Below are 12706 nucleotides of genomic sequence, written 5' to 3' on the forward strand. Positions count from 1 at the left end.
GCAACGCCACCTATTTGGAAATATTTCTAGGGCGACGTCGCTCATAGGTGGTGTTTTGGCAGGTCCAAAAAGGGGCAGGTCAGAACGCCCCAAAAAGGCACCTCCAGGCGTGATCCCCGTGCCACTTCGGTCGTACATTTCCTGTAAGAGGGCCGTCCTCTGTTGTAATGCAAACACTCAAGGATATGGCATTTGAATGTGAAATGCTAACCATCATTTTACCACACATGGAATGCTATATATAGGATATTTACAATCCTACAGAGATTTATAATACCCCAAGCCTTTCATCTTTTCATGCACCCCTAAACTCCAGAACTCCCGATTCGCCATGCCCAATGCTATGGAGCATAAAACCTTTCACCTTCAGCTTTGCATATCGACGATGAGCTTCTTGCCAGCCATGTCGCCACGCTTCAGCCTTTCAAGGCCTTCCTCGACTGCCTTCAATCCACCGCCTAGGACTTCGATTTCGGGGAGACGGATTTCGCCAGACTCGACCAGTCTAGTCAGTTGTTCCGAGTAGATGGCGGACGTTGGGTTCAAGACAAACTGCTTCATCTCTACGTTGAGCACCTCGATGTTGTCGGCCACCTCAACCTTGGGTGCCCAAGCCAGTGGGGCGAAGCGAGCCGGATGTGAGGTCGATAGACACTGCAAAGTAGCAAGCGCTGTACTGGCCCCAACAAGGTCGACACCCATAGTGATATCGTCACCGGCGATTCTCTTCACCTCGTCTATTATTTCTTCGTTGGATCTCCCGTCGCGGGCAACGACGTGCTCAGCGCCCAGATCTTTGAGCGCCTGTGCGGTCTTTGCAGAGTTGACGGAGATCACTCGCAAGCCACTGCGCTTGGCTAGCTGCGTCAGGAACTGACCCGTAACCGACGATCCTCCCCAGATGAGCATCAGAGGCATATCTGCTGGTTTGGACTGAGGGGTTGTCGGTGGCGTAAATGGGGTTCCGTAGGGCAAGGGAACCTCGAACCATCTCCACAGTGTCATGGCTGCCGTCAGTCCACATACACCTAGACATGCTGCGGATGTGAAGGACGTTTCTGACGACATGAGCGAGACTGTGTGCTGCGGAACAATGACGGACTCTTGAAAGCAGCCTGCCCGACGATCACGGTAATATGTCGATGTCCATACTCTGTGGCCAGGTTCTAGGTGTTGTACCGCTGAGCCAACTTCTTCGACCACGCCAGCCATCTCACGCCCCGTGATCCAAGGCAACTGTGGGAGGCAGAAGTTGTAGTCCACCGACTTGTAGTCTATTTGGTTCAGGCCGACTGCGCAAGTCCGGATCTTGACTTCGTGTTCCGATAGGTAAGCCGGCGTTGTAAAGTTGTCCTGCAGTTCGTATTTCCTTTCATGGTTGACAATGAGTGCTCGTTGTGTGAACGTCGATGGTTGAAGCTCGGTGATAGATAACGCAGTGCGTTGCTTGGCTGGACGTTCTTGGACCATTCCTGGCTGCACGAGCTGGGTTGTCGTCGTGGTCATGGTCTTAAGGTTCGTAGGCTTAGAACAGCGCGCAAAGAGTAGGGACTAGAGTGGCAGTGTGAGAGTTGGGTATTGTAAGGTCGGAGACAGGTTGTCTGTGTTACTGGACTTATACGAAAGTCGTAACTAGACATAAGTATAACTGATCCAGGCGCATCATCTTGTTTCAAGGTGGTCATACGGCTAGGTCTCTCTATTCCCGGCTACCGGGGCTACCTAACCCGGGAGCGGCTGTGGGATCGCTGTGGAACAGTGATCCGACCCGTATCAGTAAGTCAGTCATTTTGCTCAAGGTAGAGTCGGATGCGTCCGAGCTAGTTCCACTGCACATCGATTAGGAAGCAATTTGCGCTTTAAAGAATGCAAATTAGACTTCGGGTTGATATGCCATACCGAAATCCCATATCATAGTAACCACAGACAGAGGCTCCCTTCTTCTAGAAAGCCAAAGCTCGGGAAAAAGTTATGCACCTCCTAAGCCCTGAGATACAGTCGGCAAGTGAACCATGTCCCGAGGGCAGGGGGATGCGGCACTGCTGACCTGCTAACGCATATCTTGGGGTTGCCGTTATCTCCAACCCAGATTGCGCTAGGCTTGGACAATTGGAGATCCATCTCCTTCGGGGAGCCACCGTCTACCCGCATCGCCCCAAACTCGTGGCGCATCTGGGAAGTGGTCTCAGCATTTTGTGGCAATGCCTTTGGAGATAGGGAAACTATCATCTAGGAATATAGGAGCCCCTCCGATGTCCTAGGAGGGAGAAGATATGGGGCTACGGAGCGCTTGAACCTGCCTGCGAACCTGCCTGCGCAGCTGGAGCAGACCTGATGTTAAACGTCGCCGTTTACCGCTCTGCTTGTCTCCTCCCAATCCCTCCGCAATGACGACACGCAGCCCAGCCGGAAGAGCCACTGTCAACCCCAACTTATCACGATAAGCTTAATAACTGACTAAACTTGATGTAGTGGTTGACCCACTTCAGTCGCGATAGGAGGTCGATAAGTTACTCATTGTCATTATCCGAACGCCAAGCCAGGCAGGTCAGGTGAATCTTCCTTCGGCATCTCACTGCATTCCGAAGTAAGCTATGGCAAAAGAGTATTATGGACTGAGGAAGCGTACCCGGTTCAATCGAGCGTGAGACGCCCTACTCTTCCTGATTCACCGGCAGCCCAACAGACGTGTCCACCGACGCACTCAATACTGTCGAAAGAGCCATTGTCAAAAGCATGCCAAGTTTTGCCTCCGTCAATAGTCAAGTCCGACCCCGTTGGGCCGACTGCAATGGCTCCTCCGCAGAAGCCTGGCACCCACGAGACCCCAGATCGATAGCCCCCAGGAAACCTGTCGGACGGCTGCCAGGTAACGCCACCGTCGATAGACCATGCCGAGATGCTCTCAGTCTTGTTGGGAGCCTCGTAGTCACCTCCAACCGCTAATCCTCGGTGCGCATCTTTGAAGGCGACGGAGAAGACACCGGCTGCTGATCCGCCGGCTATAGAACTGTTTGCGACATCCCACTTGTGACCATCAGCGCTTCGGTATATGCGAGCAGCACTTGTCCCTCCTGAAGCCAAGTACCAACGGCCAGCTGCAGTGGAAAGACAAGTACCGCTCGCTGCAAAGCCAGCCTCCCCATCCAGAGCACTCGGCATGCCGCGGGGATCCACGATGCTCCAGCTGCTGCCCCCATCGACTGTTTCTATGAGTCTATATCTTCCATCCACCGGGTCGCTCATGGCCAGGCCGTACTCTGGAGTTTCAAAGGCCAGGCAGTCGTAGAAAGCAGCTGAGTCGTTATTCGTGAAAGACAGGCTCCAAGACTTGCCCCCATCTTTAGTCCCATATATCCGCGATGCGTTGCCCTCGCCAATTGACAGTATTATGGCGCTGTCAGCCGACCACGCTTCAACATCGCGGAATTGCAACTCGACATCCTCGAGGCCGAGTGCGGGCCCGACAGACTCCCAGGTGCGTCCCGCGTCCACAGTCTTCAGGACCGTGCCATTGGTGCCAGCAATCCAAACCACATCACCCGATACAGGGGCTAGACCACGAAATCGCTGTTGACTGCCAGTTGGTGTGAGACGCCAGGCGGGTGATGATGAACCAAGTTGGGTGTTCTCCGCTCCCCGAAGGTGGGGTGGGAGGCTAGTGGCAAGGCATCCGACGCTCAGGGCGAGCAACAATGAGTTGAATCTCGCCATCTGATCATTCACCTGGGTAATAACTCAGGCAGGATGAGGAAAATCGCGGCATACACCATGTCCGATAGATGATTCTGGGTTTACATAAAACCCAAAAACAATGGCCCTTTTCTGTGCCACATATCGGTGACAGGGGCTCTTCGTATGATCATAGCCTGATTTGGCAGGTGCTACCCCCAGCTTCAGGCCAGTGAAGAAGCGAAAAGTCAGGACTTGAATCAAGAGTCAACATATTTTCTGACACAAGAAAATGCAGGATGGCATCTCATCTTTAAATATGGAAGTTCATGTGTTCACATCATTCATGAGGTAAAAAATCCACGTCCGTGGTCGCACTGAAATGACTGCTTGGGGTTGAGTGGGCGACTTGTCGTGGAGAACAAAGTAACTATCTTAACAAGACGACGCAAACTTGACTACAGCTTCATCTTAACCATGAAATTCAACCCTGCTTGCTATCCATCACAGTCTGATATTACCAAATTCATGTCAAATAAACCAAGCACAGCGTTGAGACGATCGTAAGTTTACGAGTCGTAGTACAGAGTGAGAGACGTGGGGATAGGCGACTCCTTGGAGCTAGAGTCCAAGTAGTGCCTCATCTTGATGCCAGCAAGGTCATGTTCTGTGATGGTGAACTTTCCTAGCTTACCCGGAGCCCTGCGTACGTTCTTGAGCTTGAAGACCTCCCTGAGAGTAGCTGCAAGCGCTGGCGCAACCAGACGGGCGCCAAAGCAGAAGTGCAGGCCATGGCCCAGCAGGATGTAGTCCTTGAATGAACGGTGAGGGTTGAGCTTCTCGGGTTCTGGATACTGCTCAGGATCCATCGCACTCTTGGAGGTTGCAATGAGGATTGTGTTTCCGGCCTTGACGTGCACCGGACCGCGAATACCGTCCATGACGGTGACATCCTGGGACGCAACACGTGGCAGACCGGGAACGACACCAGCGTGTCGCATACCCTCCATCACGAAGCCTTGGAGTTCACGATCTGACTTTTCGGGATCCATGTGTGCCAGCTCGACGATACGCTCTTTGTACTGCTCGTAGCCAGGGCTCAGGAAGAGGTCTATCAGCAGAGATGCTTGCTGCGTGATGTTGCCCGCCACGGGAGCACCCATGCCGATGCAGTCACCCACCAAGTCGCCGATGGGCAGCTTCGAGTCATTCAGTGCATGGTAGAGGCGGTCAGCCTGAGGGCCGACTTCGAATGCGCTGCCTTTGGCGAGCCAGTCGACCACGGACTCTTTCACGCCCTTCTGTGTCTTCAGATGAGCCTCAAAGACAGGGCGCAGCGCAGCGCCAGCCTTCATGGCCGCTTCACGAAGCTTCCATTCATTGATAGGCATGATGTTGAAGCTTTGGTACATGAAAAGGACTAGATAAGCCCCGAAAGCCTCGTAGATAGACACCAAACCCTTGGGTTTCTCTTGCGTCTTGAGCGGAATTGCGAATTTATCAGCAAGCCACAGGATAGGGGTAATGTTGGTGACGTCTCGGACAATATCAATGGACTTCTTGCCCTTCGACAAGGACAGTGAGTTCTTGGTGATAAGCTTCCTCACATTGGTCGTGAAGAAGTCCGACACGTCTTTTTCGAATCCTTCCTCCATGAACACCTTGTGAAGGATATTTGACCGCTCATCGTGACGCTTGGCATCATCCCAGCCGATCATGAAGTCGTGTCCGTTGGTACAGTTGCGGATCGCAGCCTGGTACATAACTCGGAAGTTGTCGCGGTCTTCAAAGACCTTTTTGCAACCTTCGAAGGTTTGGACACTAATAATGTCCATACCGCTCTTGGGTCTCTGAAGGTCATACTTTTGCAGCGCATCATTGCCCTTCAAGATACCCTTAGCAGCTTCTGGAGTGTAGAATGGCAGAAGAGCATATGAGGAGGTTCCAGTGAACGCGCCAGGCAGTGCTCTGAACAACAACTTGGGCAGCATACCACCATATGCACCTGATGCGTTGTCTTGCAGCAAGGCAGCGCCCCACTGGGTCAGCGTGTTGCTATTGAAGTCATAGCTGAGGAAGCGGTCGCCTCGCACGAGAGCGACGGCGTCGTCAAGAATACCTCGGCCTGTGGTTTGACCGGGGCAGACACCGCTTCCGGGCATCGCAGGCTTAGTGCATTCGGCCATCAGACCAGGGTAAAGCTCAAGGTTCTCAATATGTCCGTAAAGAAGCTCTGCCGCTCGCGCAACAGTAGTATCTTGGTTCCATTCTTCGAAGTTCTCGTAGGGCTTCAGGTTGAGGTAGCGACGGAACCTATTAATTGAATTAGTAATGAATGAGGGCGCACATCAGGGTTAACTTACTCATTCATCGTGCACACGTTGAAGACCTCTCGTGCCTGCAATTGACCCAGGATATCTACAATCTTCAAACTGGCTGGCGTACCGTGGGCGCCGAATTCATGAGCTGGTTCCTCAATAGCGTCCTTGATCAGCTCAGCAAGCTCGAAATCAGAGAACTTCCCGTCGGCCTGGCGCTCTAGTCCTCCGAAAGTCCATTCATTCCGAGGAGTAGATATCAGCTTGTGACCATGCTTCTTCATGACCTGGTGGAACATGTCGACGGTAACATCCTCAATGGACTTCAAGTCGGGAAATGAGTCTCTCAGGACACTCTCCATCCACTCAGCATCAGCAGCACTAAGGGCTGCGTGCCAATGATAGAGAACAGCGAACTCGACCGAGACGACATTTCCGCTTCCACGGTCAACTCGCTCTCCGCCCTTTTTGATTTCCTTGCCTAGGTTGAGGTTCCACTCGGAGTTCGCACGAGGGGTATTCAAAATGGCAGAGACATAGTCTTTCAAGACCACCGAGGCAAAGAAGCCGACGTTGATGTTGCGAGAAATTTGGAAGATATCCTCATCTTGCCTGTAGAACCTATTAGTATGCTACTTCCAAGTTGTGGGCCTCTGTATTACTGACCATTTCTTGCCCGCATCATCGAGCTCCTCCCACGGCTTGTACTTCCCGTCCTCATTGACAGACATTAGACTGTGGGCAATGAAGTTGTGGTGTCGTGAAAAGATGACGAGAACTGCCACAACTGGTGGTGGCATCATCATGATTCGCTCGGAGGCGATGGTGTCAGGAAATATTAAGCCATTCTCGTACATTCGTACGTGTTTCTGCTCGTTCTCCGTGTTTCCGTACAGAGTGCTCAGGTCGACGTAACTCGATGTCTCATTGATGAACGGGTCTTTTCGGGACGTCTGGAAACATTCATGGATGACGACTGTCGCGAAGGCAAAGAACATACGGTTGAGGCCGGAAGGGTGCTTTCGGAAGGGGCCTTCGCGTTTGAGAAGGGCGTCGTAAACGGCCTCAACATCCGGGAGATTGGGGCCTTTGGGTTTCATGGGAGGCACGTTGCGAGCATACGGTGTTCCTGCCTTGCCCATGTCGGGCACCCAGGGGTTGTTACCGCTGCCATCGTGTTTCCGATACCTCGAAGTCGGTCCGGCTGTTGTCATGGCAGGGTGCGGCAGGTCATGCCAAAGCATCTTGATGAAGCCATCAGAGATAGCTTCACTAAGACCGCTGTTAGGAGGCAGTCCTTGGAGCATAGAGACGCCCTTCTCAAGCAGGAGTTCCTTGTCATCCAAGGGTTCTCCAGAGGCAAGAGTTGGAAGCGCATGTGCCAGGGTGTGCTTGTCCTTGAAGCTCAAGCCGTGTAGGTCACGCAGCACACCTGTCTTCTCGCCATTGACAGCTCCTGCAGCTGCAGCTGCTTGCTCATTGGTACGTCCATCAGCCGCCTTGGTCGGGCGCCGTTTGATGGTACCGATCAATGACTTCAGATTACTCGGCATCTTGTCACAATGAATGCGTGTATTACCCCGAGTGTTGCAGGTAAGTGAAAGAGAAGGGAGGCAGGGGAAAAAGTCGGAATTCCTCCTCTTTCCCTCTTGCCGGTGACACACATCATTGTGAGGGGGCGGCGGCGATTGACAGCAGCTAATTTCGGCACGCGAGACACTCAGGTCTCACAAGTCTGCACCGCATGTAGCTTCTAGCTAATCGCCGACTTGCTGCATCGTGAGGTTGCTAGTATTAGCCTAGTGGCTGCAATAGTCTGGTTGTCTCCCTTTACCGCCCCGCGGAAACTAAGTTTAGCGGCGTCCCGACCCGTAATGTGCCGGGGTGCTTTTTCGCTGGAGCGCTATCTCATTGGCCGAAGCTCGCCAAAGATCCTCCAATAGATCACCATGTCAAAGGCGGTTATCGACGACCCGGCCGATTGGTAGAATCAGATTTAGGGCGACCACAGATCGTGAACAGATTCGCACGATGCTCATGTCGATCGACACCTGCTAAACTCATTACGCAACCACTGTGCTCAAAAGGGATGCTGAGAATTCTCTACCGCATTAGTGGCCAGCTGAGATGACCGTCACTCCCGTACTAGGGATGATCACGGTGGACGGTACTTGCATCTGATTGACTAGATGCAAGCTCTGGGTTCTCAGCAAAGTCTGCCAAGTGAAGAGGAGGGTTCTCTGCATATCGGGCCTTTATTACAGTGCCGTAGAGTGGGAGGGCGCGTCAGCGATTGGCCAGATATCGTCATTGGTAATACCCAAGAAGACGACTTGATCTGCAGCCGAAAGTGACACTCCTCCGTATCGACAGCACTGTGGGGCCGGTATCGATGAGAAATACATAAATCATAGCTGCTTTGGCGTAGGGCGCTAGAGTAGCAAGGATGTAATGTGAACCAGGAGCTATGTCATTGGCGTTCCCCATTCCAATAGCTCGGGGGAAGCTCCGCAAGATGCCAAAGCTCAGGCAGCACATGCCCCGCTGGCTTGTGAGCTCGTCACTTGCTGGCATTGCGATTGATACCGGGGGTTATCAGGTTGTCTTTTCGAGCTGATGGGTTACCAGAACATGCGCGACTCTCCAACTCTGTAACTCGACTCAGCACACCAGGAACCGACCTCGACGATGGACGGAAGAGAGATGAACCATCGTGCGTCGTACCCATCCCAAAACTCGGTGTTCAAGCCTTCTCAAGACTGGACAAGTGGAATGGACGACAAGGGGGAAAGTCAGAATGCCTGGCTTCCCAAAACAGTTCGCGCCCTGAACGACTCGGAAACAGCACGAGGCCATCCACGAACCCTCATTCTTGCCCTGGACGGAACAGGTGATCAATTCGACAATGACAATAGCAACATTGTCAACTTTGTTTCGTGCCTGAAAAAACATTCACCAACGGAGCAGGTAACCTATTATCAGTCTGGCATTGGGACCTACGACAAGGGCGGGTTGACCAACGGTATCGGAGCTGCGATGGATATGGCTGTTGGAAGCGGACTAGGTAACCTCTGCGATACCTTTCGTACCAACATAATGCTAACACATCTGAGGCACCCACATCAAAGATGCTTACAAATTTTTAATGTCCAGTTATCGCGAGGGAGACAAAATCTGTCTCTTCGGGTTTTCCCGTGGTGCTTACACGGTCCGTTGCCTTGCTGGAATGTTGCATAAGGTGGGCTTATTGCCTGCAAGCAACGGTTCACAAGTGAACTTCGCGTACGACTTCTACAAAGACGACTCAGAGTCTGGCAAGAAATTGGCGGAGGGCTTCAAGCGCACATTCTGCACGCATGTAGAGGTCTACTACGTGGGCGTCTTCGATTGTGTTGCCAGTAAGTAAAGAAAAACAGTCCGGCTCTGTTGGGTGTGGAGATGTAGAGAGTAGGCAACGTGGAGAAGGAATACTAACATGATTTTCCGCCAGGTGTAGGATTCATCCCTCGAAAATTGCCATTCAGCAAGTCGCCCACGAACTCAATTCGCCACTTCAGACATGCCATGGCTCTTGATGAGCATCGCGCCAAGTTCAAAGTCTGCCAATGGCAACAACAGAACCCAGGAGATGATTCGCATCTCAAGCGCCGCGAGACTGTAGACTTGACGCCATCCGGGCGCTTTCGACGTCGTTTTGGACTGAAAAAGACACCCGCGTTTGCTACCAACGGTACAGCGACAGCCAAGCCAGGTGCAGAAAGTAACGGAAACTTATCCGACGATCTCGAGGCAAAGTTTGTCTCCCAGGAAAAGGCCCACCACCGCAACCGCTATTTCGAAACCGATGTACTGGAAGTTTGGTTCCGGGGTTGTCACGCCGACATTGGGGGTGGTGCAGTTGCCAACGAGTGTCGACATATGCTCTCAAGGATTCCTCTCCGGTGGATGATACGGCAATGTTTCGAATGCGATACAGGCATCCTATTCGACACAGCCAGACTAGCTGAGTATGGGCTTGATGTCCACACACTCTGGCCGACGTACGGCAAGCCGTCGAAGCCGGTCGCTGGCCCGCCCCCGGCCTTGGTAGAGAAGTACCAGAAGAAGATTCTGGCCCCGCTGCACAGACGCTCCGTATTTTTGCCCATCGGCTCGGAGGATGATAGGATTAAAGATGCGCCGAGTGCGGAAGCCTTGAACTACATACTTCCATCCGAAGGCAATGAGGACTATTTCGACACTTTGGAAGGTTGCAACGACATGCTCAAGATTGCCAAATTTTGGTGGGTCTTGGAGATCTGGCCAGTGAAGATCCGTGTGCTCGCGAAAGACGGTGAAGGCTGGGAGAAGCGAGTACGTATGAATCTCGGCCGATACCGTGGCGTCCGAGAGAACGAGCCAAAGATGCACTGGACAGTGCGACATGCCATCGACGAGCACAACTATAAGCTGAGAACTCGAACCGACAAGTCGACTTCCTGGTCGGTTATTGTGTAGAAGGATAACGAGTAGGCTATTGCTATTTCGCACTAGATGCGATATCATCCCTTTTATCCGTTGTTCTTTATACGGTTTCTTCACATACTCCCAGCTTCAACCGTCACGGGAGTCGCTTTCCCATTTCAATATCCTACGGAAGCTAGTTTCATTTTTTATTCTTTTTCTTCGCCTTGCGTACTGTTGTACACCTTTGGAAAGCTCACGATCATGCATCCTTTCAAAGGCAGTCCACTACATTAGTCTAATTAGTTGAAGATAAGAAGCGGATCTAAGTATTTCTTACAGCAGCAATTATCACGGCCCACAAATAAATCATGATGTGACGATGGTTAACTAGAGAAAATATAATGTATTAGTGCAGGCTTTGCGAATGTAGGGCTGTGAGTGAGAACCCACATGTTCCCGACCATGTGGAAAATAGCATCGTGCATGTGTGTAATTTTGCTCTTTAGCTTTAGGTTTTCATAATTCGATCGGTTGACGTGAGCATGGCCTCCAAGACCCACGTGCCGCGACACCTGGACGGCCCGGGCAGGATATAAAGATTCATGTTAAACACAGCATAGCCGTGTAGGATATGCAGGTTGGTACACGGCCAGAGCTACTGTACTGGACAAGCAGTTGGTTGCTCGAAATCCCTCCAACACGGGAACCGAGCAACCCGGGCCGCCAGCCCGCAGATAGAGTCGCATCCTTCGCGGAAATAACGATTTTATCACCGCGTTGTTGGTTTTTCTAGGACTTTGAACCAACTGATGCACTCACTTGCCTGCGCCGGATGACGACATGAATGAGCAATGAACCGTTTATCCAGAAATGCCACGGCAATCGTGGAAGGTGAGGAGAGCATGTAATTTATGTCTCAATTTCCAGCCTGGAATCGATTTTTCCTTCTTTAGTCCTCAATTACGGTGATCTGTAATCTTTCTATTGCGATCATATCGAAAGCCGCAAAGCAATTTTGTTTGAAGAATATACCGTCAGGATGGTGGACAAAGGAAAGAGTCCATCGCAAGATATAGGATATGTTGACTTGGGAACGTCTGTACGCTCCGTGTACGACGCTACGCTTACTCCTCAAACTGAGCATGGCCTCGCATACCAGAATTTACGCTACTCTAGACGTCCTATTCCATCAGCTCTAACGGCGAAAACATCATCAATGATTTCCAAGACAATCTATCTGTGCCAAGAAACGTCGGAGGAGCCCTTGTTCGTGGTAGATGTACACACCGGATACAGTGGCACCGGTCCATTAGGATTATGTCCCGGTATCATACTATACGATGGAACAAGCAAGAAAAAAGACGCCCTCCTAGCGGCTGCGGGCTATATGAATCGATGGCACGTTTTGGCCCTCAGCGTGGATAGCAGAATCTTTCTACCTCCCGTAATGCCGGAAAAGACATCTACGTCCTTGACCAAGGAGACGATGCGAGCCCATCCCTGTGCGGATGGCGGGCCTGCTTTCACCTTTTCGATTGTTCTCGACCGTAGTGGAAGGCTGTCACGAGAAACGTTCCAGTGGAGAAAGTGTGAAGACCTCAAAGGTCGGGAACTCGGCAAAGGCGGATTTAAGCTTCTGTGGATTGCCGCCGAATCTGAAGCCGGGCTTGGTTCAAACGGAGGGGGAGGTGCTGATCTACAGCCACATGGGCATGCTAGTGGTCAGGTCGTCGCTTCGTTTTCCAGGTTGACGACTCTGACTGCTGCTATATCGCTGCGCTTCGAAGGAGACGGCTTGTCGGGAGTACTCGGAGACCGTTGCAGGATTGCAGTGGTAATAACCGCGCTTCGACTAAGAATATTGCAGATGAACGGCGGTACTAACAAGCTATTAATCGAGATTGGGAATAAGATATATGGAAAACAAAGGCATTTGCCGATTAATGGCCTTTAACATACTTCTACCGTGTTATCGGTTTTTTATAATAATAAAAATGTTAGAATGTGTTTTAATGCTCATACTAGGCTTTGGTTTCGCATGCATGCCTTTATATCTCGGTTCTCTAAGAGGCTCATCTTTGGACAAAACTGTTCCAAGAGGACGATTTCTGTATGCAAGCAAATCACTGTCTAGCCAGAGGCCGTGTTGAAACAGTTCAAAACCGGCACGGATGAGTCAGCTCACAAATGCGCGCGTCGGTCATTTTGCTACTAAATGGTTTCTGAATAGGTTGACACTTTCGCGCAATTCACTTATAGGTCTCGCAGAA

General features: G+C 51.5%; 5 protein-coding genes across 5 annotated transcripts; 2 read left to right on the forward strand and 3 right to left on the reverse strand.

Annotated features, from left to right (window-relative positions):
• Positions 1-366: 366 nt before the first annotated feature.
• On the reverse strand, positions 367-1506 carry JN550_005554 (uncharacterized protein; the record flags this gene model as incomplete). Its single annotated transcript, XM_049317194.1, has 1 exon — positions 367-1506. The coding sequence occupies one exon, from the start codon at positions 1504-1506 to the stop codon at positions 367-369; it is 1140 nt and encodes a 379-aa protein (XP_049172567.1).
• A 1128-nt stretch (positions 1507-2634) lies between these two features.
• Positions 2635-3714, reverse strand: JN550_005555 (uncharacterized protein; the record flags this gene model as incomplete). Its single annotated transcript, XM_049317195.1, has 1 exon — positions 2635-3714. One exon carries the CDS (start codon positions 3712-3714, stop codon positions 2635-2637), a length of 1080 nt encoding a protein of 359 aa, XP_049172568.1.
• A 527-nt stretch (positions 3715-4241) lies between these two features.
• On the reverse strand, positions 4242-7543 carry JN550_005556 (uncharacterized protein; the record flags this gene model as incomplete). The annotated part of the gene is made up of 3 exons (XM_049317196.1): positions 4242-5985; positions 6036-6602; positions 6657-7543. The coding sequence occupies 3 exons, from the start codon at positions 7541-7543 to the stop codon at positions 4242-4244; spliced, it is 3198 nt and encodes a 1065-aa protein (XP_049172569.1).
• A 1135-nt stretch (positions 7544-8678) lies between these two features.
• JN550_005557 (uncharacterized protein) lies at positions 8679-10487 on the forward strand (the record flags this gene model as incomplete). The annotated part of the gene is made up of 3 exons (XM_049317197.1): positions 8679-9054; positions 9104-9388; positions 9481-10487. The coding sequence occupies 3 exons, from the start codon at positions 8679-8681 to the stop codon at positions 10485-10487; spliced, it is 1668 nt and encodes a 555-aa protein (XP_049172570.1).
• A 988-nt stretch (positions 10488-11475) lies between these two features.
• On the forward strand, positions 11476-12390 carry JN550_005558 (uncharacterized protein; the record flags this gene model as incomplete). Its single annotated transcript, XM_049317198.1, has 1 exon — positions 11476-12390. One exon carries the CDS (start codon positions 11476-11478, stop codon positions 12388-12390), a length of 915 nt encoding a protein of 304 aa, XP_049172571.1.
• Positions 12391-12706: the final 316 nt, after the last annotated feature.

Source organism: Neoarthrinium moseri (assembly GCF_022829205.1).
Source record: "Neoarthrinium moseri strain CBS 164.80 chromosome Unknown scaffold17_Wmoseri_CBS_16480, whole genome shotgun sequence".
NCBI classification, from domain to species: Eukaryota; Fungi; Ascomycota; class Sordariomycetes; order Amphisphaeriales; family Apiosporaceae; genus Neoarthrinium; species Neoarthrinium moseri.